We start from the raw sequence: 22,097 nt of genomic DNA, 5'->3' as shown, positions 1-22,097 counted from the left end.
ATAAACAATTTCTGAATGTTTTGTAAGAAAAAAAAAGTAAAATATAAAATAAAAAGTAGACATTGAGAAATAAGCATGGCCTATCCTGGTTCGTCACTTATTGGGGTCCCCTGGAAACATTTTGGTTGTGGTCAGTGCTATTTGCAGCGCGTTTCTGTATTTGGTTGTGTTGTGAGTATTTGGAGCACACACGTGTTGTAAAATTGATGATGTTTTCTTAATTTGCGGGTGTTTTTCTATTTGCATGTGTTTTCTTCATTGGCAGCGCATTGAGCCACCATACTTTTGCCCATTCAAAACAATACGAGTGAGGAGTCTTGTGTAATTCTATAGTCTTTGCTTGTATTCTGTTAAATTTGCATAGCGCAGGAATTGAAGATTGGATTTATATCAATTTTGTGTCACAGTTAAGTGGTCATGTGTAAATGGAAGAGATTTAAAGAACAGATAGCTATATCCCATCATTAAAAAAACGCATGAAGTGACCGATACCCAAAAAGGCCCCGTTGCTGATTGGCATGGATTCTTTCATGATGTTGGGCTAGTACATTGTGTGTGAAGAATATCTGATCCATGAAGGCCACCCACCAATGTACAGTGACTTATTCAGATCTGTTTAGTTTTTTCCACACACAGTGTCAGGAGCAAATGCGATTTCCTGCAGGAAGGAAGGAAAAGGGTTATGAATCCTGGGTGACACATTGATCTGGTCAGTCTGAGGATCCTATTCAGCATCAATATTTGCTGTAACTAAATAAGTACAATCTCACCGTAGCTATGCAGCTGCTTTACACTTTCTAACAGAGGAGCTGATCCAAACAAAGCACAGGTGCCTTGGCTTGCTTTTTCTTCCTCTGTTTAATAAGACCCTGGTGAATATTTTACTCCACTGTGGCTGATGTGTTTGTAATATAGAGGATTGAAGAGAAATCTTTCAAAGAATCAACTTGGTTGTCAGATTTTAGTCCCTAGGCTGTTTGGTCTGTCGGCAAGTGCGGTCACCAAGGTTATTGTCCCCGGCACAAGAGTGCTGAATGTAATACAGCAGCGTCAGTTTCAGATCACTGGTTCAGGCTGTTTGTTCTTTATTCAGTGGAACCATTAATGCTGTGTATACAGATCATATCTATTTTATCGTGTCCTGAGCGGGACAATAAAGTTCTCCAGCTCATTTAGAATCTATTATGGGTGATGTAGTGTGCAGACTTTTTAATGGGCCTTGCTTTTATATTTGATGTATTCTACCTTTTCCCTGACCCAATCCTTTTCTTTGTCCTTCCAACAGAATAAACCATTACCAGCAGAGGTTACAGTCTTTGTACTTCAAGAAGAAGTTTGCTGAAAGGATTGCAGAAATTAAACCTAAAGTTGAAGGTGTGTTCATATGCTCTTTAAATGCATTTGCATTGGGCTGTTAGTAGATTACATTTTCTAAAATTTATTTTAAACTGCCCCATTTTTAAAACATACCAGAAATACATTTTTGGTATGTTTTAGCTTACCGCAAGGGCAAGATGTAGGTGTCTTTGTTTCCGCAGTAGTTTCGATTTTGATATTTTTAGGTCAAACCGTTCTTGTCTGTCAGTCATATAATGGAGGTCTATGGTCACCACCTCAAAGAGCATGCACAGAGAAGTCCAAATTAAACATGATTTAATGCCTCGTTAATGTAAGTACACATTGATGGCCTAAGACACGAAATGAGCGGTTTGTGTGAGAAAACAAACAGTATTTATATCGTTATTACCTCTGGCCACTTACAAGTGATCTGAGGGCGCGGGTGTTTTGTGGCTGTGGTTACAGGAGGTAAAAACAATATAATTACTGTTTGTGTATTTGCATTATATGACTGACAGACAAGAACGGTTTGACCTAAAAATATAAAAATTAAAACTACTGCGGAAACAAAGACAGCTACATCTTGGATGCCCTTGAGGTAAGCTAAAACATACCAAAAATGTATTTCAAAGTGAACTATCCCTTTAAGAAAATACTGTATTAAAATTTTCAGATTAATTATAATACCATAATATATGTAAATTATAATGTTAAAAATAAGGTGATGAAAAATTACGTTTCATGCATTTTATTGTTTTTAGTTTCAGTTTATTGTGAAATATTATTATAAAGTATTATCAATTATTTATATATATATATATATATATATATATATATATACACAAATCTATTTAAATTATAATATATAATACAAATCTATTTAAATTATAATATAAATGTATAGTTTATAGTGTGTGTGTGTGTATATGTATATATATATATATATATATATATATATATAGTTCCAGTAGTTCATGAACATGAAACATTTAGGATTATTTTTCCCCTTGCATGACTATTTGTATTTCAATTTGCAGCACTGATCAAGGCCTCAAAAGAGGTGCTGCACAGTCGGAATCTCAAGCAGCTGCTGGAGGTGGTGCTGGCGTTTGGCAACTACATGAACAAAGGACAGAGAGGCAATGCATACGGCTTCAAAATCTCTTCACTCAACAAGATTGCAGACACCAAGTCCAGTATTGACAAGTGAGAAAATCTATCTTTGTGTTTATGGAAGAATAAAGAACACAGTCATTTATATTCAAACTTATATTATCGCCTTTGTCCCGTTGCAGGAATATCACTCTCCTACACTACCTGATCACTATTCTGGAAAAGAAGTATTCAAAAGTCATGCTTTTCTCAGAGGAGCTGCAGAATGTGCCGGAAGCTGCAAAAGTCAAGTAGGTATAGCTGCGGATGGACTATAGCGTGCGCTTCTTTCGTCAGGTTTACGATTTACTGGCCTGTAGGGTCTACTTGTGCTAAATGGATTTTGGAAATAGTTTTTGCGGTGTCACTCCCGCCCACCACTGGGCTTAAATCCATGCTGTGGGTCATACAAGCTTTTGGTTACTCGCATATGCAGAGGAAACCCCTAAATTATAGTCGGAAGAAATGGGGCCCTCGACTCCCCTGGCTCTAGGTGGTGAAATATATAAGTGGAAGAGAGATACATGGCCAGCATAACAGAGAGAGTGTGACTACAGAGCCACTCCACGACCTCTCGAGTTTTGCGTGCCAACAAATATGGGCCAAGATGTGACACTTTCCCCCTTGGAAGATAGTTTCTAATTTTGAGTCATTCTTCATTACTTTGCCTTAAAGGGACCGTCCAAATGTACAGTAGAATGTCCACTAAATGAGTTTTTAGTCGCGCCAGCGAGACTAATGTGATAATGCTCGGTCCACAAGTGAAGTCACAAGACTAATTCTGCCTGTGATCTCTGAAAAAAGGGACTCTTGTTTGCCTCAGGCAAATCAGTCAGTGTCATTTATTCAGACTACAAATGAAAAATAATATGTTAAATAGGTCACAAGCTACAATGAGTGGACAGGTTTTTCCATAACCACACAAGTATGTCTCTGTGTACTTTGATAGTTCAGTCTGTTGTGTGTAGGGAGGAATAAAGGCAGCACAGATTGAAGACAATCAGTCCCACAGTGAGGTCATTTCTGCAGCTATGAATAAATCAGCTCAAAACAGAGCCTTTCACACACATTATATTATTAATGGAGTCACTTTAGTGCTATCACATGGGTTAAAGTTCAGATGAATGGCTGCTATTTATATATCTGTGGTTCTTATCTGTGTCACTGGTTTGGGAAAAAAAGGCTTAAAATGGTTAGCCTGTTTGGCATATGGATATAATTGTGTTATATGGCATAGGGGAGAATGGGGTACGATGTGTCACCCCTTAATATAGCAAACTTTGAATTGTTTCTGTTTAATGAACATTTATTTAAAAAGGGCCCATCATATGCAGTTGACTGTGATTGAGAGATGTACATATGAAAAAGATTAAACTAAAAAATGCCACATTTGTATAAAATATTTAAAAATGTTTCATTTAAAAAAGTATATAATGTGTTAATTCATATTTAATATAATTGTTTAAATTTTAAAGTGATTTTATATGGCAAGTACAATGAATTTTATGGTAATATAAAATAATAAAAATACTTTTACCTTTAATTTAAATAAAATATAATAATTAAAAACGTTTATAAAAATATGGGTATATGGTATATTTGGTATATGGTATGGTATGTATATTTTAAGATTGTTTAATAAATAATAATAATAATTGTAACCTTTCTCACATATTGTTTAACCATTAAATAAAAACAATATTACAAATTGGTATTGAACTTATTTTACTGAATATATTAAAATGTGCTGCAAAATAAAGCTTTGGAATGGATGATATTGTTCACATTTTGCTCAATTATTCAACTTACCGCTTGACATGGCACAAATAACCCTTAATCAGTTGTCATTGGATTTTCTTTTATATATATATATATATATATATATATATATATATATATATATATATATATATATATATATATATATATATATATACCATCATATGTCATGCCCGTTATGTACATTTCGGTTTATAGCAGATATCCTAACTAAAACATTAGTTTACATCTAATTTTCCTTACCTAGTTAAGTCAAAAGTGGTGCAGCTTTACCCACTCTCCCCTTAGAGGATACATTCTTGACTACACATTAAATAAAAAGATTGTGTGATTTATTTTTTCTAGCATGACTGAACTGGAGAAGGAGATCAATAATCTTCGCAGTGGCTTAAAGAGCGTTGAGAGTGTAAGTGCTGCATTAATAATCATCATTGTTCATAAGCTTAAAAGCAAATCATGTATACAGGCTCTCTCTCTCATGCAGGAGTTAGAATACCAGAAGAAGAGTCCTCAGCAGTTTGGGGATAAGTTTGTGTCTGTAGTCAGCCAGTTCATCACAGTGGCCAGTTTCAGCTTCTCTGATGTCGAGGACTCCCTCAGCGAGGCCAAAGAACTGGTGAGTGTGTGTTCGTGTGTGCGGGACTGCGTGTGTTTGTTTGTGTGTTTATCTTTAAGATGCACATCCTGGAGCAGCTGAGCTTCTTTCAAAGGCCAGCTGGAGAAACAGGCTGAAGTTACCCTGGATGTCCTGCAGTGCGCAGGAGCTGACCTTCAACCTCTTACTGTGAACGCTTCCTATGTAGTGACCCAGGCACTTTCACTGGCCCCTGGGGGCCCTACAGGACATCGAGGAGGAAAAGGACATACAACTGTTACTGCTTTCGCAAGCTCCATCTGTGCAGAGGGAGGCACACACACACCCACCTTATATTATCTTCCAGTCCTGTGAGGGGAAACAAATATATGAAATGTCAAGGTTTTTGAAAGCCAAAATGCAGAAAATTCATGATATTGTGCGTTTATTGACAGGATTGTCAATCCTGTGAAAATCTTGGATAAATTGGACAGCCCACTTTAAAAGTTTTTATTATTTTTATTTTATTATTATATTATATAACATACATACATTTCTTTTTCAATAATCATTCACTAATAATGTATAGATATTATTTTCGTCAAGTTTTTGGGGAGTCACACCACTTGACAACCTGAATTAACCTTGCCTTGACAAAACACCAGGATAATAACAACTCAGTTATTTTACTATTATTTATATACTATTGGAGTAATAATTAATGATTTGAATGGGGTTTTATACTTCAACAATTTAGTTTTAGGTTTAGTTTACATTTTAGTAATCTTATGTGTTTTTGTCATATCTTTTTTTTTTTATTTAGTTTTCACTTTCAGTAATTTAGTTACTCAACTTAAATTATTTCAGTTAGTTGCCAAGGTTACTTTTTTTAATTCCTTTTGACATTTTAAAATCACTAATATCTTTATTACAGATTCATTTAAAAATTATTAACAGTTGTTGTTAACAATAACAACACTGCAAATCATTTGACATTTTAAAATGAGCTTTATATACAGCCATGAGGGTATGCAGGGGTCGTCTATGATATCATTTTCTGTTTTGTTTTGGGGGATTTTTCACCTGCATGTTAGTCACAGTGGACAAAAGTTAATTTTTTTCAAATATTAAGTAGCAGTGAAATAGTTTTCTTTTGTATTGATTATTCCATCATGACAGTTGACATATTTATTTTATGCCTATGTATGAACTGCATTTGATAGAAAGGTCATGCATGTAAATGCACAATAACATGCCATATGCACTCAACAGTAGAACATCTTTACCTCCAACATAACCTAGGCCTCCTGCCTGAAGTCTGAGACCGATAAGAAGAGATGTAAAAGCAGGGCAAAGGAGAAATAAAAATGTGCACGTACAGGCCCATGGAGGAGCTGTTCCATATGGCAGTGATAAAGGCACATCAAAGGCATTGTGGAAAGGCTAGGCCTCCTCCCCTGTGGTGAGACGGCACGAGGCAACAGCAGTGCCATGGCAAGACTCCAGTCCCCTGTGTTTAGGCTGTAATCAGTCGCTGGAGAAACCTTGGTTAACAAGACCACTTTATGCTGTGCTACCGGTGACCGGATAACTAGCAGTGCGTCACACAGTTCATTTACTGGAACTTCATTAGACCCCCACAGTTTCTTATGCTACTGTTTGCCCATTACACTGCTCTTTGTTTTTCCTCTTGGTTTGCCCTTTTTAGCAGTGTAAAAAGGGTTTGCCGCTTGACTACTCTGTTGTCACTACATCTTACATTCATTGATTTTAATGACAAAAGTAAAAATATGGCTTTTTGTGATCAATTGAATATGTTGTTGAAAACTGTGCTGTACATATCACTGTGCTATTGTAACATTATTTAGCAACATTCAGTCAAGTGCAAATTATTTAATACGTTACTTTTAAAAAATGTCTTATAAATATATATAAGTTTTTGTTTACTAGAAAATGGTCTCTCAGCTGCATTATGGAGCACTAACAAGCTAGTCATTTTAGCTATTATTTTAAAAACTGTCCACAAAAATATGTTGCAAGAAAAGAGTAGGTTTGTGCCTTGAGTGTTTAAGTGTTTTCAGGATTTTCTTGAGGGATTCATGTTCATGTCACTACTCTGAAAGTAAAGAGAGCAGATAATGGCTTTCATATGACCAGTGCTTCTGTTCACCAGTTCTTAAAGGCAGTCAAGCACTTCGGTGAGGATGCTGATAAGATGCAGCCTGACGAGTTCTTTGGGATATTCGACCAGTTCTTGCAGTCGTTTGCAGATGCACGTCAAGAGAACGAGAACATGCGCCGACGTAAAGAGGAGGAGGAGCGCAGGGCACGAATGGAGGCTCAGGTCTGTGAACATTATACATTAAGTTTTAAATAAATATACTCACCGGCCACTTTATTAGGTATACCGAGCTAATACCGTGTTGGATCCCTTTTATCTTCATTTTTCATGGCATATATTCAATAAGATGCAGGGAACATTCCTCAGATGTTGCTCCATATTGACATGATCGCATCACTCAGTTTCTGCACATTCATGATGCAAATTTCCCATTCCACCAAATCCCAAATTTGATTTATTGGACTGAAATCTTGTGAATGTGGAGGCCATTTGAGTTTAGTGAACTCATTGTCATGTTTAAGAAACTAATTTGAAGTGATTTAAGCTGATTGAGCCAGGTAGGTTGTGGCATTTCAACAATGCTCAATTGGACCAAAGTTTGCAAACAGAATATCCCACAGCAGAAATTGAGACTCATCGGACCATGCATTTTTCAATCTACTATTGTCCAATTTTGGTAAGCCGCTGCGAATTGTAGCCTTAGAGCGCTCATCCATTACCAGTACCAGCTCACCTCGACTCGGCTCGCTTTTCGCTCCGTTTTCCACTGCAGACAGTACTGCCACAAATATTACCTGGTCGTCATAGCGACGCCTTTCGTTCCTCACTGGATCCTCTCTTCGGCAACCAAACAAAGGAAAGTCTGCACCTCCTCGTTTGACCACGGCGTATTCTTCCGAGTTGCCATAATAATAATAGTTGCAAGTATCTCTGGCCAAACTATTTAAAAATGGCGGGGATATTCTGGATACTCCATCTGGCGCGTGCATTGATGACACAGTGAATGGTGACGATTTTCTCTGACCAATCAGCAGTCGGCATTGTTTTCACGTCACATTTTAGTACCGACTTAGCTCGCTCAGAACCTCGCCGGAGGTGATATTTAAAAAGTACCTGAAAGCAGGTACAGATACAACTTTTACACAGTGGAAAACCAAACAAAGCCAAGCCGTGTCGAGTCGAGCTGGTACTGTGTAGTGGAAAAGCGCCATTAGTTTCCTGTTCTTAGCTGACAGGTGTGTCTTCTGCTGCTGTAGCCCAAATTCTCTTCTGCAGACCTTGGTTGTAATGATATAATACTATTTGAGTTACTGTTGTTTTTTTATCAGCTCAACCCAGTCTCGCCATTTCCTTTAACCTCTGGCATCAACAAGGCATTTTTGCCCAAAGAACTGGCGCTCGCTGGATATTTTCTTTTTTTCAGTCCATTCTCTTTTTTTCAGTCCATTCTCTTTAAACCCTAGAGATGGTTGTGCGTGACAATCCCAGTAGATCATTAGTTTCTGAAATACACATCCAGGCGTCTGGCACCAACAACCATGCCACGTTCAAAGTCAACTTCAATCACATTTCTCCCCCATTCAGATGCCCAGTTTGAATTTCAGATTGTCTTGACCATGCCTGCCTGCCTAAATGCATTGAGTTGCAGCCATGTTAAATTGTTAATGGCAGTTGAACAGGTGTACCTAATAAAATAGCCTGTGTGTCTATATATATTTAAGAACTGACGGCCTCTGCTCAAGCCAAACAACTTAACTCATCTCTTCATTCTTCACCCATTTACTGCAAAATATGTCCTCCTTTTTTATGTCTTTCAGCTCAAAGAGCAGAGGGAAAAAGAAAGGAAGGCTCGAAAAGCCAAAGAGAACGGAGAGGACGACGGGGGAGAGTTTGACGATCTGGTGTCCGCTTTGCGTTCTGGAGAGGTTTTTGATAAAGACCTGTCAAAGATGAAGCGCAATCGCAAACGCATAAACAGCCAGACATCAGACACCGGCAGGGAGCGTCCAATTACCAAGCTTAACTTCTAAATGGCAGTCATGCTGATCAACCACTGAGACGCAGTTCATTGCAACCAAATAGCCTCCTTGCAGTGGTGAATGTCTGGAGGACACCCATTAGCTCCTCTCCTCATATTAAACAGCATCACTGGTAGCGGAGGAAACCATGCTTACCCAAAGACAGTCCGTTTATGTTGCGTCATGTGACCGTAATGGGCAACCTGTCTAAATGCAGAGAACTTAAGAATATGGCTGCCAAATGAACCTAATTTAATGATTCATTCCATCAAGTGTGCTGGAGCACCAGGATTATTATCAGAGATTGAGATAAATGTGAGTTTACTGATTGGTTATGAGTCAGTAGCTCGCGTTCATTTGACCACATAAACTTGCAATTCTTGTCGACCACTTTTTTTCTTACTGTAACAAAACAAATCATCAGAAGCGTCCACGGCTCTTGACGCCTACTGTATGTAAACTACTCCATTTCTTGCTTTTCTGACTGCTTTTTTCTCAAAGTGGGAACGGATGGTTATTTAAAGAGGTTTAATGACAAGTGTCTGTATATAGGTCACTGAAAAGCTGTAAATTGACTGTACCCCTTTAAATGAGGGTTTTGCCCTTTCTACTAAGGCTGTTTTCTTTCATACATATAGAGAGTGTTTTTAAGGAATATTACTGACATCAATAACCAGGGCTGTGGGTTGCTTATTTCAGAAAGTTGACTGCATTGTGAAATCCGGTACAGGCTGACTGGGAATGATTTTTTTTTTAAATGTGATTTTTAGGGGCCTTCGGTGCCCATGTTGTGTCTTAAACACTGTGGACAGTTATTGTACAGACTCTATGCAGTTTCTGATGTCAAGTGTTGGACTCTCTGCTTGAGGATGTGAAATGTAGTCATATTTAAAATGATCTGTAATGCCTGGTTCAGATTACACGATTTTTTTTTGTCTGTTACGATAGTCACTGTGTCAGATTTTGCGATTTTGGCTCCTAAAAACTTGTCGTGTCGTGGACAAGACATGTCAGACTACACGTTACTTCCTGATCAGTCATCACATGCCGTGTTTAACGGCACGCGTGATGTCATTGAGAAGGCGAAACTCGTAACGAGTGAAATCCTGGATTGCTCGGCATTGTCTTTTCAGCGTGAAAAATACACGGTGTGGCGTGTGAGTGTGTGAACTGGTTGAATTGCGTGTCTCACGGCCATTGCGTGAGACTTGAGAACCCTGCTCGAAGAGGACAGTATGGGCTGTCAATCCTCCAAAGAGAACTTGAGGTAAAATATTGTTTTCTTATATATTTTTACTTTTTTGAAAGTTGTATACGGAAAAGCTTCTGTGCTCCTATTGGTCAACCTCATACGTGACGGAACCGTCGTGGACGACTGTTAAAAAAATTATACATGCTAGTCTTTTTGTCGTGATGTTGTGAAGCATTGCAGATGCGACGTAGGTTGTCGCCCACTATGACACACTATACGAGATGATACGATCGAATCTTGTGTCCTGACGCCCGTTGTCATTTACGAATCCCCACGACACCCTACGTCAAACGGATCGTGCCAAAATCGGGCTAAAATCGTGTAATCTGAACGAGGCATAAGTAACCGGATCAAGGCAATACTCTTCTTCCCTTACATTCATCCTTCCTGTCTGGAGTCTCTCCTGGTTTTTTTATGATCAGCCTAGTTGTATGACAAAGTTTCCTTTTTCACTGCAAGATACCTCCATTGGACTTTTATAATTTTAAGGAAAACTCAGCCTTCCATTGTGAGATGAATCATAAGAGAATAAATGGAAGAATCTGAAAAGTACTTACTGTTACAGGCTGTCGATTTAAGTCACAATATGGTTTTATGATTTACAAAAACAGAGACACTACTTTTTTAGTAAAAACTGTCACCAGACTGTTCATTCAGTTTTTGCTGGATCAAATGTAGTCAGACGATGCCTCCCGGTGGCCATTATTCACAGTTCAAACAATGTCAAAAATATAATTTAAACCAGAACTGATTATGTGGTACCATTTTAGGGAAATTGAAATTGTAGCTGTCACACAGCACAACATTTATTCAATATCTGAAAGTGGTTTGATGATTTCCTTTACAAGACATCTACGTCAGAAGATTGATGTGCTCGCAACCTCAGAAACCGTACCTGAAATCAGGCAGAAATTGATAGAAGATTAAATCAGCACAGAAGGAAGCCTCCACTGAGGGGGTCGTCGCTCTCCTGGGTGAAGCTGGCCACACCGCTGTAGTGAGCATGACCTCTCACCTCTACTACCACAGCCCTGAAGTCCCCACACATGGTCTCCTTTAACAACAGAACAGCTGCAAATGACTGATTTTGTTAAAGAATCAGGACTACACTCTACAAATGACTAAACTTTCTACCTCTTTATACTTATTTCCAACAATTAACAGAAATGAAAACATCATTTTATTTGTTACAGGTACCTCTACTGCTGTTCCTGTAAATACTGATCCTGTAGCTCCGCTCTTGAAGCTTCTGGCCTGGTTCAGTGCGATCAGGCCTTTATGGTACTGAAGAGCGATACGAGCGGTGACGCCAGACCCCGTTGGGCTTCTATCCACCTGACAAGCCATATAACAGACATCGGTCACATAGACTGAAGAGCAAAAGACCAGTTGATCTCATTTTAGGATGAACAGTCTTGGAAGAGCAGAACTTCCTGTCACCTGTGTATTGATTGATAAACATGTCAGCCGGTCACAACTGGTTTTACCTGCGCATCAGCAAACACACACACATTGGTCGTGGGCTCTTCAGAATAAGCATCTTTGCCGTCGGTAATGATTGTGCCGTAGAGGAAAGCGAGATCCTCACTGACTGGATGGTGCAGCTTTACCTAGGGTCATTACAATAATTAGTCCCAACAAATTATGCTAATTGATTAATAAAACACAATGTGGAATAAAGTAGGCTTGTGTATCTTAAAAGATGTAATTAAAGAATCAAATAAGGTCCTGTTCAAAATCGGAAATTAATAAATTATTGATAAAAGAACTTTACTGTAATAAACACGGCACAATGCCAAGTTGAAATACTGGTTTAATTCAGACGTATATGTTTGAAGCAGAAACTGATTCAGAAGAAGTGGTGGAAGAGTGAATTATACAGGCTCTACTATTCCAGAATGGTAATGCAATTTATGTATAGCTCTCTACAACGTCCGACACATAACAGTAATTAATATGATTAACCTTTGGGTTGACTGTTATCAAACGGATAATAATGTGTTGCTAATGTTACACAAACCATGTTCCCCGCAGCATAGTAATGATGATATGCTAAAGCTCGCATGAACGTTGATGTGATTGGATTAATTTGACCGGTTCACATTTTTTCAGTTTTCATTTTTAGCCTTAGTTAAGAGTGACAAAACTGGGCCAGTTACCTGGGATTTGACAGCATCACTCACAGCAGTCGCTGCATCCACCAAATCTCTGATTTTGGACTTGTTGACATCCAATCCAAACTTCTCAGCACTTACAAAAGCATAAAGAGCTCCACCATAACTGATGTCCACAGTGATGGACTCATATCCTGGTACAGAGACACTCACATCTAGAGAAACAAGGATGGCAAATAAATGAATCGGCTAATATAATAATATAATTCAAACTTGAAATTTATTTTATGATCGCATTGCTCTGATCATACAGTAGTTGTTACCTGTAGCGAAAGCAAAGGCTGGCACACTGAGAAATCTCACAGCTCCGGTTTTCCCGTTGGAATATTGTGTAAAGGCCTTCACTAAGCCACAGGGGCAGTGTATGTTTATCTGCGTCTCGGGTGAAGTGGGCTCTTTAATCAAACCATAATCCACTGCAAAGCGCCCGAGCGCAATGACAGCGTGGCCACACATGGTGCTATACCCTTCATTGTGCATGAACAAGATGCCGAGATCAGCTTCTGCTAACTCACTTCTGACCAGAAGGGCTCCGTACATATCGTAGTGACCACGGGGCTCAAACATTAAGACCTTGCGAAGATGATCGAGATGCTCTCTCACATAGCGTCGTTTGGCAAGGATGGTGTCCCCCTTCACTTCTGGAAACCCGCTCAGGATAATGCGCAGCGGCTCTCCACCTGTGTGCATGTCCACTACTGATAAAACAGACCCGGAGTGAGGGGGCAGCTTTGGGAACTCCATAGATCACTGAATCACTCTGTAGTAAAAACAAATAAATAATGAAAAACAGATTTGCAATAGTCTCAAAACAACTGTACCTTTCTGATCCATCTTTATTTAGGGTACTTTGATTTAACATGCAATTGATTTAACATAACAAATGATGCAGATGTTGATTTATGCTAATGAGAAGAACAGTCACATGAACTTTAGGACAAAAGACTGTTTTTTTTTTTTTGTGCCACCAAGTATATATAAAATAGAATAAAAAAACTTGAAATTAAGTCTTAAAATATAACATAATTCTACGTAAATTAAAAAAAAAATCAAACATGCGTAAATGGTTTATTAGCTTAAAAAATTAATTGGTTAATGGGACACTTTAGAATATGGTTCCTTTGTTAATGAATAACTAGAACCAATAGGTAACACAACATTAACAATCTAGTAACTATTATTAACTAACAAGAAACAAACTAGTAAGTAATAGTGCATAGATGATGGTACTTCACTATTAACTAATCAAATAACTACTTTTTTAATGCTACTTTTTTTTATTTATTCATTTTAATATAAAGCTGAGGGATGACTGTAAAGATAACTCATAAAACTGAAGAGGTGCATTTACTAAATAGATTGTATGATGTTCATTGTAATGGACTCTCAACTTAGTAATCAAAACTGTACTGTCAAATTGCTAAATGTGATTAGTAATAACCCTGCTAAAACTGTTTTCTAATTATCACAGTTATTATTATCAGCCCATTCGCCTATTGACGAAAGTGGTCAAATATAAAAATGTTGTATTCGGCAAACGGTAACAACAAGCTATTTCGATACTTTGAATCAGCATTGACACTCAACCTTATACGTTAGGCTGTCACATGATACATCAAAGCTGTCGGTGAATATGATACTATGATTTAAATCCCTGAGATCTAAGAAGAACATACGATTTTAGAACTGCATCTCTATTGTTCATGCATCAATAATAATAATTAAAAAAAAATAACATGTTGTTTAATCTTAGGACCATAAACAAACAGATTTTCCATAATGGTAACTTAGCCCCAGTGTAACGTTACCCTAAATCCTTATGCAGAAAGACAGAAAGTTTAGAAAACACTTCATCGGAAATATTATCGAATGTTTAATGTTTTACGTCTGTTTATTGAAAAAAATGAAATGTCAAACTTACTTTTAAAAGGAACAAGCAGGGAACAACTCTTACAAATCTGCTCTTTTCACAACTTTCTTGGATTTTGCTTTTCCAAATTTCAATGTGCACTGCAGTGGCTCTTTATTGCCTCTCTGTGGCCTGGATGAGAATGCCACGCTTTCGGTTACATTATAAAGTGTATCAAACTAGCTTATATGTATTACTACCATTAAAGCGTCTTACATGCAATTGATTTTTTCTTATTTATTTGGCTTTATGCACAGCTGCACTACTTCCTGAACTTAAGCCAGCTCTTTGTTTCCTGTCTGCCATTATTGGACAAATTGATTAATTCAGGTGTGCCTGACCTCAGTAGTCATGGCAACAATAATCAGACACACCTGAATTAATTAAGTTTGCCCAATAATGGAAGACAGGAAACAAGGAGCTGGCTTAAGTTCAGGAAGTAGTGGAGCTGTGCATAAAGCCCATTATCTGGATTTGCATTATTTTATTGCTGTGTGAATGACAGGTTTAGCTGTTGAGCAAAACAAATGCAGTATTAAGATAAGAAATGTGCTGTAAATAACAGCCAACATTTTTCTACTAACTAACCAGACAAATCATTAATAATTCACCAGGCCTGGCAGCATTGTAGCAGCTTCATTCGCCAAAACAACCTACAGGGGGCTTTGTACAGGAGGCTCCGATTACACTGTTTCCAAACCACTAAACAGAGATCAGAGGTTGGGTTTGACCTATGGGTTTGACTCTCACTATGTTACCAAAACAATCTAACTTCTACAGGGTCAGTGTTACAGGCTATATTAAGTGCCACATGGGGTTGGTTTCTGAATCCCTTTGCCACCTAGGTTCTTTGCCAGCAAGAACGCTATACAGACAAGATATGGCTCAAGGAAGCACTTTTAGATTAACCTTTTCGCCCTCTTGTCTGTCAGACACATCTGTCCAGTGTCCTGGTAATGCAATACAGCACAGAAATCAGTTTAGTGTAGGGATGGGTCACTCAGTGCATCTGCTGAGTTTAGCTCCAACCCTAACACCTGAACCAGTTGATCAATGTCTTCAAGATTACAAGAAAGACTAATGTGTATATATCATTGACCTTAAAACGTGCTGCAGATAGGACACCAAAGACAATGCAGAGCTCATCGCAAAGAGACAACCAAAGGTCTCTTCTGCAGTTTGTACACTGCCACCTGCTGTCTGGTTTCTTGTTGTTTGTTTTACCAGCCATTTCCTGAAAATGGGAGGGTATTCCCATTCCACTAGCTTGGAACAGTCAAGGTAAAGGTCTGTGAAAGTGATTTTGTGCCTCTTTGGGATGGCACCACGAGGCTAAACCTTTTTTTTTTTTTTTAATTTTTGTCACTTATTTTACGTAAAGCTTTGTCACTTATTTTAGCTGAAAATGGGTATAAAACTATTTTCCATAAAATAGGTAAATTATTTTACACCCTATGTAAATCTTACTAATATATGGAGTAGGCTAGTATAATTAGGAGTATAGTGATTATGCTTTGCCTTCACAAATGAAATACCTTTGCATAAAAAAAAACAATACAATTAATTCAAAATTAAAGATAGTTTTTGGCTTCAATATCTTGTGGAAAAGAGGTTTTCCCCTAGAGTAAGATATTACGCAGTAAGAGAGAACCTCTCGTAAGAGAACTACAATTAAATTACTGTGACTGTGCAGTGAGTGCCAAAGCAGTCCAAATCAAATTCAGACATTGAGTATGGTAGTCCCAAAGCAGAGGAGGGCATTGACTCTGCAGTTAGTCCCAAAGCAGATGGGGACACTGACTGTGCAGGTAGTACCAAATCAGATTCAGACATTGAGTGTGCAGGCAGGTAGTCCCAAAACAGATGAGGGCATTGACTGTGCAGTGAGTCCCAAATCAGATGAGGGCATTGACTGTGCAAGTAGTCCCAAAGCAGATGAGGGTATTGACTGTGCAGTGAGTCACAAAGCAGATGAGGGCATTGACTGTGCACTTAGTCCCAAAGCAGATGAGGGCATTGACTGTGTTTAGCCTAATGTATTTTAATTATTTTACTAGTGCTTAATTCACGAAGATTAATAAAACCATAAAAAGTATGAAAAGTTGAAAAGTATGAAAAAATCGTAATAAAAAGGTTTAAAGGTAGTTTTATTGTTAGTTTGACAAAGAAAGAGGAAACCAAAGAACATAAAACATAAAAGAGCCCATAGTCTAAGAATCACCCTTTTATGAACCATTTCACAAAAACGTTAACTTCGAGAGTTAAAGTGAAATGCTGAAATCACAAACAACAACAACCCACATATACAAATAATACAATGCTAAATAGCATGATGTAGCTAACATTTAAAGAACACAAAAACACCTAATGCCTAATCACAAGTGAAGATTCAAACGATTCTTTTTTTTTAATCTGTTCACTATAATGAACCGTTTGGACGAGTCGATTCTTTAAAATGATTTGAACTTCGAATGGCTCAGAAAGGTGGTCCTACTTCAAGTTCAAGAGGATTGAAAGGCGGAGTTAAAACACTTCAAACAAACAATTGCCGCGACGCCGCGCTCAGCGTTTGTTTTCATTTCGATTTCCAATTCTTCCAGATGTGCTATTTGAGAAATAATTGAGAGGATTCGTCAACAACTTGAGACAGCAAACAGCGTTCATTCACTGTAAGTTCGCAAAACATTCTATCAAATGAACAGTTGCACTGCCATATGTGCCAGTCTACCTTTACTGTCAGGTACTAAAAGGCATTTAAATGAATCATAACACAAGTTCATTGAGGTTTTCACATCTCATGGTTTGAATAGGTACTTTTGAAGAATTATTATTTAATTGTATGCAAAAGTTTTGACTATGTGGCAGACATAGTGTGAGAGGTGACTTGTATTTTGCCTGACAGTGCAAGTTGCAACAATGTTAATGATGGGTATTATACAATTAACAGTTAAACCGTATGACAGAGCATAAGTTACAGGTTGTCATATAGTTTCACATTTATTGACTAATGGTGCTTTCCAATATCCTTTGTACTAATTTTCTTTTATTTCACATTGACTGTATGACAGTCATTTATTATACAAGAAAAGTGACAGATTCTGTGCAAGTTATCAGCTCAGGTGTTAAGATACTGTGAACAGATTGTACCAAACATTTCATATCCTATGAAATCCTGTTTTATTATTTTTGCTGGGGCATGAGTTAAACAGCACTGTCCTTGTGTCAAAGTAATACGATTCTTTCTAACTGTGATTATCAATGCTATCCCCACCCATGCCTGTATTACACCGCACCTAACAGGTCTTTTCAGTATGAGGCTTTGTCTGATCTTGCTGTTTCTTTAGCTGGATGTTTTGGGGCGCTGTCATTGTTATGTCATAGATGTTTTAAGAGGGTGCACAAGCAGGATTTCTGCTTTTGCATTATGACCCAGAAATGTGTGTTTAGTTGTGTGTGAAACTGAAGCCACCTTTGAAAGAGTGTCACATTGGAAACTGTGTCCTTGCAATAATAATAACACCACAGGCAGTGTCATCTGATACGGTTTCACTCATAGTCGAACAGTAAGAATGAGGACGTGAATGTCATCCTATGACACTGCACATTATGAGTTGCATTTATGAGACCCCAATACAGTCAGTCACTCGTATAGCTCAGCTCTTGCATAGATTTGTTTGACTGAACATAAAGAGTTTTAGTTGGTGATTCTTACAAAGCCTGTCAAGAACATTTCTGGTTCATATTTTACCCAAAAATCCATAAAGAAAATGAAGGCTGTTTTAGGACCATTATGAGTGGTTTGTTATTTTGTTTTGTTTGTTTTTGTTTCGTATTTTACTTTTTATAAATAAATATAAATATTTTATTGAATAAATTATAACATTTGCTGGACTTCCTTCGAGTTATGCTGAATACTGAATTATTAAAACACACACAAAAAAGAAGAAAGTTGACACACCAAAGCTCCAAAAATATAAAAATGTACTCCCACACGATTAATTAAATGTAACAAATTGATCATCTTTTATTGGGAATAAACATTTGATCAAACTTTGATAATTGCCTTAATCTTTTAAACAACTTTCCAAATCTTGAAAAATCAAAAACATATCAGCGAATGAGTACAAGGACTCATCTCAAGATCACTAATTAGCAGTTCTTCTATTGCTAAAATTTGAGAAAAAAGATCAGTTAAGAATATAATTTTATTGAAAAATATTTAAATTGGGAATGTCAGAATGCCAGTTTGTGCATAAAAAAATGTCCATTCAAATATAACATAGGCTACAACTTTCTGTTCCTGTCAGAAACCAACACAGATTGAACAATGTTCAGTTCACTGAACCAAGTTTTACATTTGCATTGGCGTTTATTCTCTTTTGCATGTAGGTTGATGTATTTCACTCAGTTTCTTGATCATTCCGATTCAATTTCAGCCAGTGAAGAACAAATTTATATAAATTTATACTTCTGGATTAGGTTATCATCTCTGACAGACAGCATGTTGAAGCCCTCTTTCTCAGAAAGCAATGACAAAGTCAAAACATCTGGTTCTGCGGGCTTTCAAGTAAAGTAAATTAAAGCTGGACCTCTGCTTGTGAATATTACAGTGTATTTTGCACTTTATTTTTGACAGACATTGAAGTTGTAAATTGTAATCTCAAACAATGTGGTTTTGAAAACAGATGTTTTGTGGCTTAAATAAGTGAACTCTTACTCAGAGTTTGGCATTACATTCATCTGTCACAAATTCGTAGACTTTTTACCAGGCAAGGAGTGTTTTTTAATGACCCTCTTAAGCAGATTTTGACTCGTATACATATTACATTGATTTGTGGGTGTAATTAAGTGTTTAATGCAGCTTGAATTCACCTGTGTTTTGTTTCATCTAAGTGTCAGTTACCAGGTTTGGGGTTTGGATTACAGAAAGAATACAATTAGGTTTAGTGTCAAATGAGAATTAGGTAAATGAAGGTGATTCACATTTACACATATGTACTACTCACATTGCAAGTATTGGCTGACACAGAATGCTTTTTAAGGGTCATCAATCTATCCTATTAATAGCATCAGATTCCTCGCCGGTCTGTCCATCTATTCTTGCCCTTCCTTTTTCTCCTCTCCCAGTTCATCTATGCATGTATATGGAAAAAGTACATGGGGGTAAGGGTAACAATGTCTGCATATTCCCAAGGCTGTTTCCTCACCTCTTTGGTTGTTTTAGATGGTGACTCTGAATCTCATCCAGAAACAACAGGTGTGTGTGTGTGTGTGTGTGTGTGTGCTGAAAGAGTCACTGTAATCTGGAAGAATCAGAAGTCATTCAGACAGTGCCTTTTAAGAACTACTTAATAATTGTGAGTGTTCAGGACTATCCTTCACTGTGCCACTACCTTAAAAGTAAGGTACTTACTACTTATCCTTAAAAGTAAACCATTCAAAGTTTATATGAATGATGCGCTAGCTTTTGTTTCTGTGTTAATGTTTCTGTGTTGGACCAATTTTTCTTTTTTATCTGTTATTTAATATTCGGTTTACCTGGTGATTCTCTATAAATATAAAAGAAATAACTATACTATATTATATTATATTATATTATATTATATTATATTATATTATATTATATTATATTATATTATATTATATTATAGTGAATAATAGTAATTTAATAAGTATAATACAAATGTATTATATTAAAATTAATAATATTAATAATTTTAAAATAATAATAATAATAAGTATTATTAAATTATGGTGATTATGATTATCAGTCATAAAAAAACATTATGGAAACGTACAATTAAAATAACAATTAAAAGCTAACCAATTACAATCATTTAAAATACCATTTGTATAAATGTTTAAACGTATAACCCGTCCTGCATTTCAGCATTGATAATGATTAGATTAAGTTATAAGTCCTCAGGCTGCCCGTGTGTCTGTGTTTGTTTATGTACTTCCCTAGAATCATACTTCCGTCTTAATTCACTTAGTAACTAACTGTTCTGTATTCATTTATTAGACTTCAATGGTAGCCAGTATTATGTGTGGGTTTGAAATATGATTAGCCTATAATCTCCCAAGGACACTTCCTTCTTTATGTTGGTACTTTATGCTGATGTTGTTTATCTGTTCATTCGCCCCTTCTCCCTCAACCTAATTCACAGTACCATTAGAATTATTTGTGTAATTAAGAGTCTGTTGACAAAGTTCTTCATGTTGTATCACTGCCATGCAATATTTGAGACACCGCCTCAGATGTTTGGTTTTGGCATTTTTAATGTATACATTATTAGACGGGTCAAACTCTGTGCCATATGAAACTACTGCTGTCTTTGCTGACTAATGCTGAAGTCATTTGATGCTTATCAAAAAAGGTTAAGCTTTATTCCAATGGTCCACTTAAGACATTTTATTAACACTAAGTACCTTTTGCAACTAACTCTCATTAGAGTATTAGTAGAGTGTCTGCTTAATATCTAACACTATTTTGATGCTTCCTAACAGATATTCAATACTGAATATAAATAACTTTGCAACTACATAAACTTATTCTACTAACCCTAACTCTAACACCTATAAGGGGTAGGCATTGTTGAGCTGCTGTCCTGCAGAGTTTACCTCCAACCCTGAAAAACAAAAACCTGCCTAAGGCCTTGCTGCCTTATAAGTCAATGACTTTAGGCATTGTTTGCAGATTAAGGACCGGCTTCTATGGCAGCGTAATGGTTTAATGATGTACAACAAAAATCAAGCAGCACTGCGTTACCCAACAATTTTAATTTGTCAAATTTTTGCAACTACATTTTTGACCTGTACAATTAGTAATTCAGAACTTGGGGCTATTTCATTAGAGTTAAATAAATAATGTGAATTTAAGTGATCAAACTGTTACAAAGTATATGTTCAGGGGAGGATAGGGTGACCAACAATCTTGTATTCCCAGGACATGTCCTGTTTCACGTCCTGTCCTTGCTGTTTTTTATAAAGTGATGAAAATGTTCATGAAAAAGATCAGCTCTACAGCTAAATATTGATGGGCAAACAAGGAGAATGAGGAAGAAAAACAGGATAAAGAGGAAGAAAACTTAAGAAATAAATATATTTTGTTAGTTCCTTTTTGTGAGAGGTATTTTTGTTCTGTTCATTTTGGAGGTATTTCTTTTAGTTATTTATTATTTATATATTTATTTTTCTAATACAGAAGAGACATTATTTCTATCATTATTTCATTTATTATTTTTGAAACCTGTCATAATAAAACATGTTGAGAAGCCTATTTGTGTCTTGTATTATAAAATGGCTAATTCCAATCCTTGATTCAGATTGGTCAATAGCTGTGCTTTATTCATGATAAAACATGGCTATGACCGCTTCACCCAACGATTCTATTTGTCACTGTGCAACACTGTGCATGGTTCCTATGTTGTTTTTATGTTGAATCTTGCTTCTTTGCCTTTATATCCATTGCAGTCATCATTTTGTTTTTTCCCTGCCACTATTTCAGTGGGAATGAGTGTGTGAGAGTGTCAAGACAAGTCATGGCATCAGGAGGAGAAACCTGTGCTCCTGCTGAGGATGAGAGGGGTGTCCTGCTGGACATTGATGATGTACACTTGCTCTTACAAGGTCAGTCTTAAAGGGCACCTATTATGCAAAATTCACTTTTACATGGTGTTTAAACATAAATGTGTGTTGGCAGTGTGTGAGAAAAACTACCCTAGAATGATAAAAATCCGCCCAGTGGTCTCAATAAATCATATGCACTGTCTCAGAACG

General features: G+C 37.0%; 3 protein-coding genes across 9 annotated transcripts in view; 2 read left to right on the top strand and 1 right to left on the bottom strand.

Moving 5' to 3' along the window:
• daam1b (dishevelled associated activator of morphogenesis 1b) overlaps nt 1-10,787 on the top strand; it is an 81,883-nt gene extending 71,096 nt beyond the window's left edge. For all 5 annotated transcript variants that reach the window (XM_039692327.2, XM_089118563.1, XM_089118564.1 and 2 more), the window contains 7 exons: nt 1,286-1,374; nt 2,376-2,544; nt 2,634-2,741; nt 4,615-4,675; nt 4,754-4,885; nt 7,017-7,187; nt 8,783-10,787. In XM_039692327.2, coding sequence (XP_039548261.2) covers nt 1,286-1,374; nt 2,376-2,544; nt 2,634-2,741; nt 4,615-4,675; nt 4,754-4,885; nt 7,017-7,187; nt 8,783-8,995 — 943 coding nt within the window. In that variant the 3' untranslated portion in view covers nt 8,996-10,787. The remainder of the gene's footprint in view (nt 1-1,285; nt 1,375-2,375; nt 2,545-2,633; nt 2,742-4,614; nt 4,676-4,753; nt 4,886-7,016; nt 7,188-8,782) is intronic.
• l3hypdh (trans-L-3-hydroxyproline dehydratase) lies at nt 4,574-14,456 on the bottom strand. 3 transcript variants are annotated; one of them, XM_039692331.2, is made up of 7 exons: nt 14,331-14,456; nt 12,673-13,169; nt 12,395-12,564; nt 11,723-11,845; nt 11,433-11,570; nt 11,131-11,289; nt 4,574-5,212 (listed from the first exon to the last, which is right to left on the bottom strand). In XM_039692331.2, exons 2-6 carry the CDS (start codon nt 13,151-13,153, stop codon nt 11,164-11,166), a joined length of 1,038 nt encoding a protein of 345 aa, XP_039548265.1. In that variant the 5' UTR covers nt 13,154-13,169; nt 14,331-14,456; the 3' UTR covers nt 4,574-5,212; nt 11,131-11,163. The 3 variants fall into 3 exon arrangements, with proteins under 3 accessions (XP_039548265.1, XP_039548266.1, XP_088974691.1); XM_039692332.2 differs by having other exon boundaries at nt 4,574-5,105; XM_089118565.1 differs by lacking the exon at nt 4,574-5,212 and having other exon boundaries at nt 11,011-11,289.
• Nucleotides 14,457-16,838: 2,382 nt separating this feature from the next.
• The window catches only part of syne2a (spectrin repeat containing, nuclear envelope 2a), a 92,678-nt gene continuing 87,419 nt past the window's right edge, over nt 16,839-22,097 (top strand). Inside the window, exons 1-2 of the mRNA XM_039692602.2 lie at nt 16,839-16,987; nt 21,826-21,947. Of these exons, the coding sequence (XP_039548536.2) occupies nt 21,860-21,947 (88 nt within the window). The 5' untranslated portion in view covers nt 16,839-16,987; nt 21,826-21,859. The remainder of the gene's footprint in view (nt 16,988-21,825; nt 21,948-22,097) is intronic.

The sequence above is a fragment of the Pimephales promelas genome, chromosome 13 (assembly GCF_988280905.1).
Source record: "Pimephales promelas chromosome 13, fPimPro1.hap1.1, whole genome shotgun sequence".
Lineage (NCBI taxonomy): Eukaryota > Metazoa > Chordata > Actinopteri > Cypriniformes > Leuciscidae > Pimephales > Pimephales promelas.
This window is presented reverse-complemented; position numbering and strand designations above follow the sequence as displayed.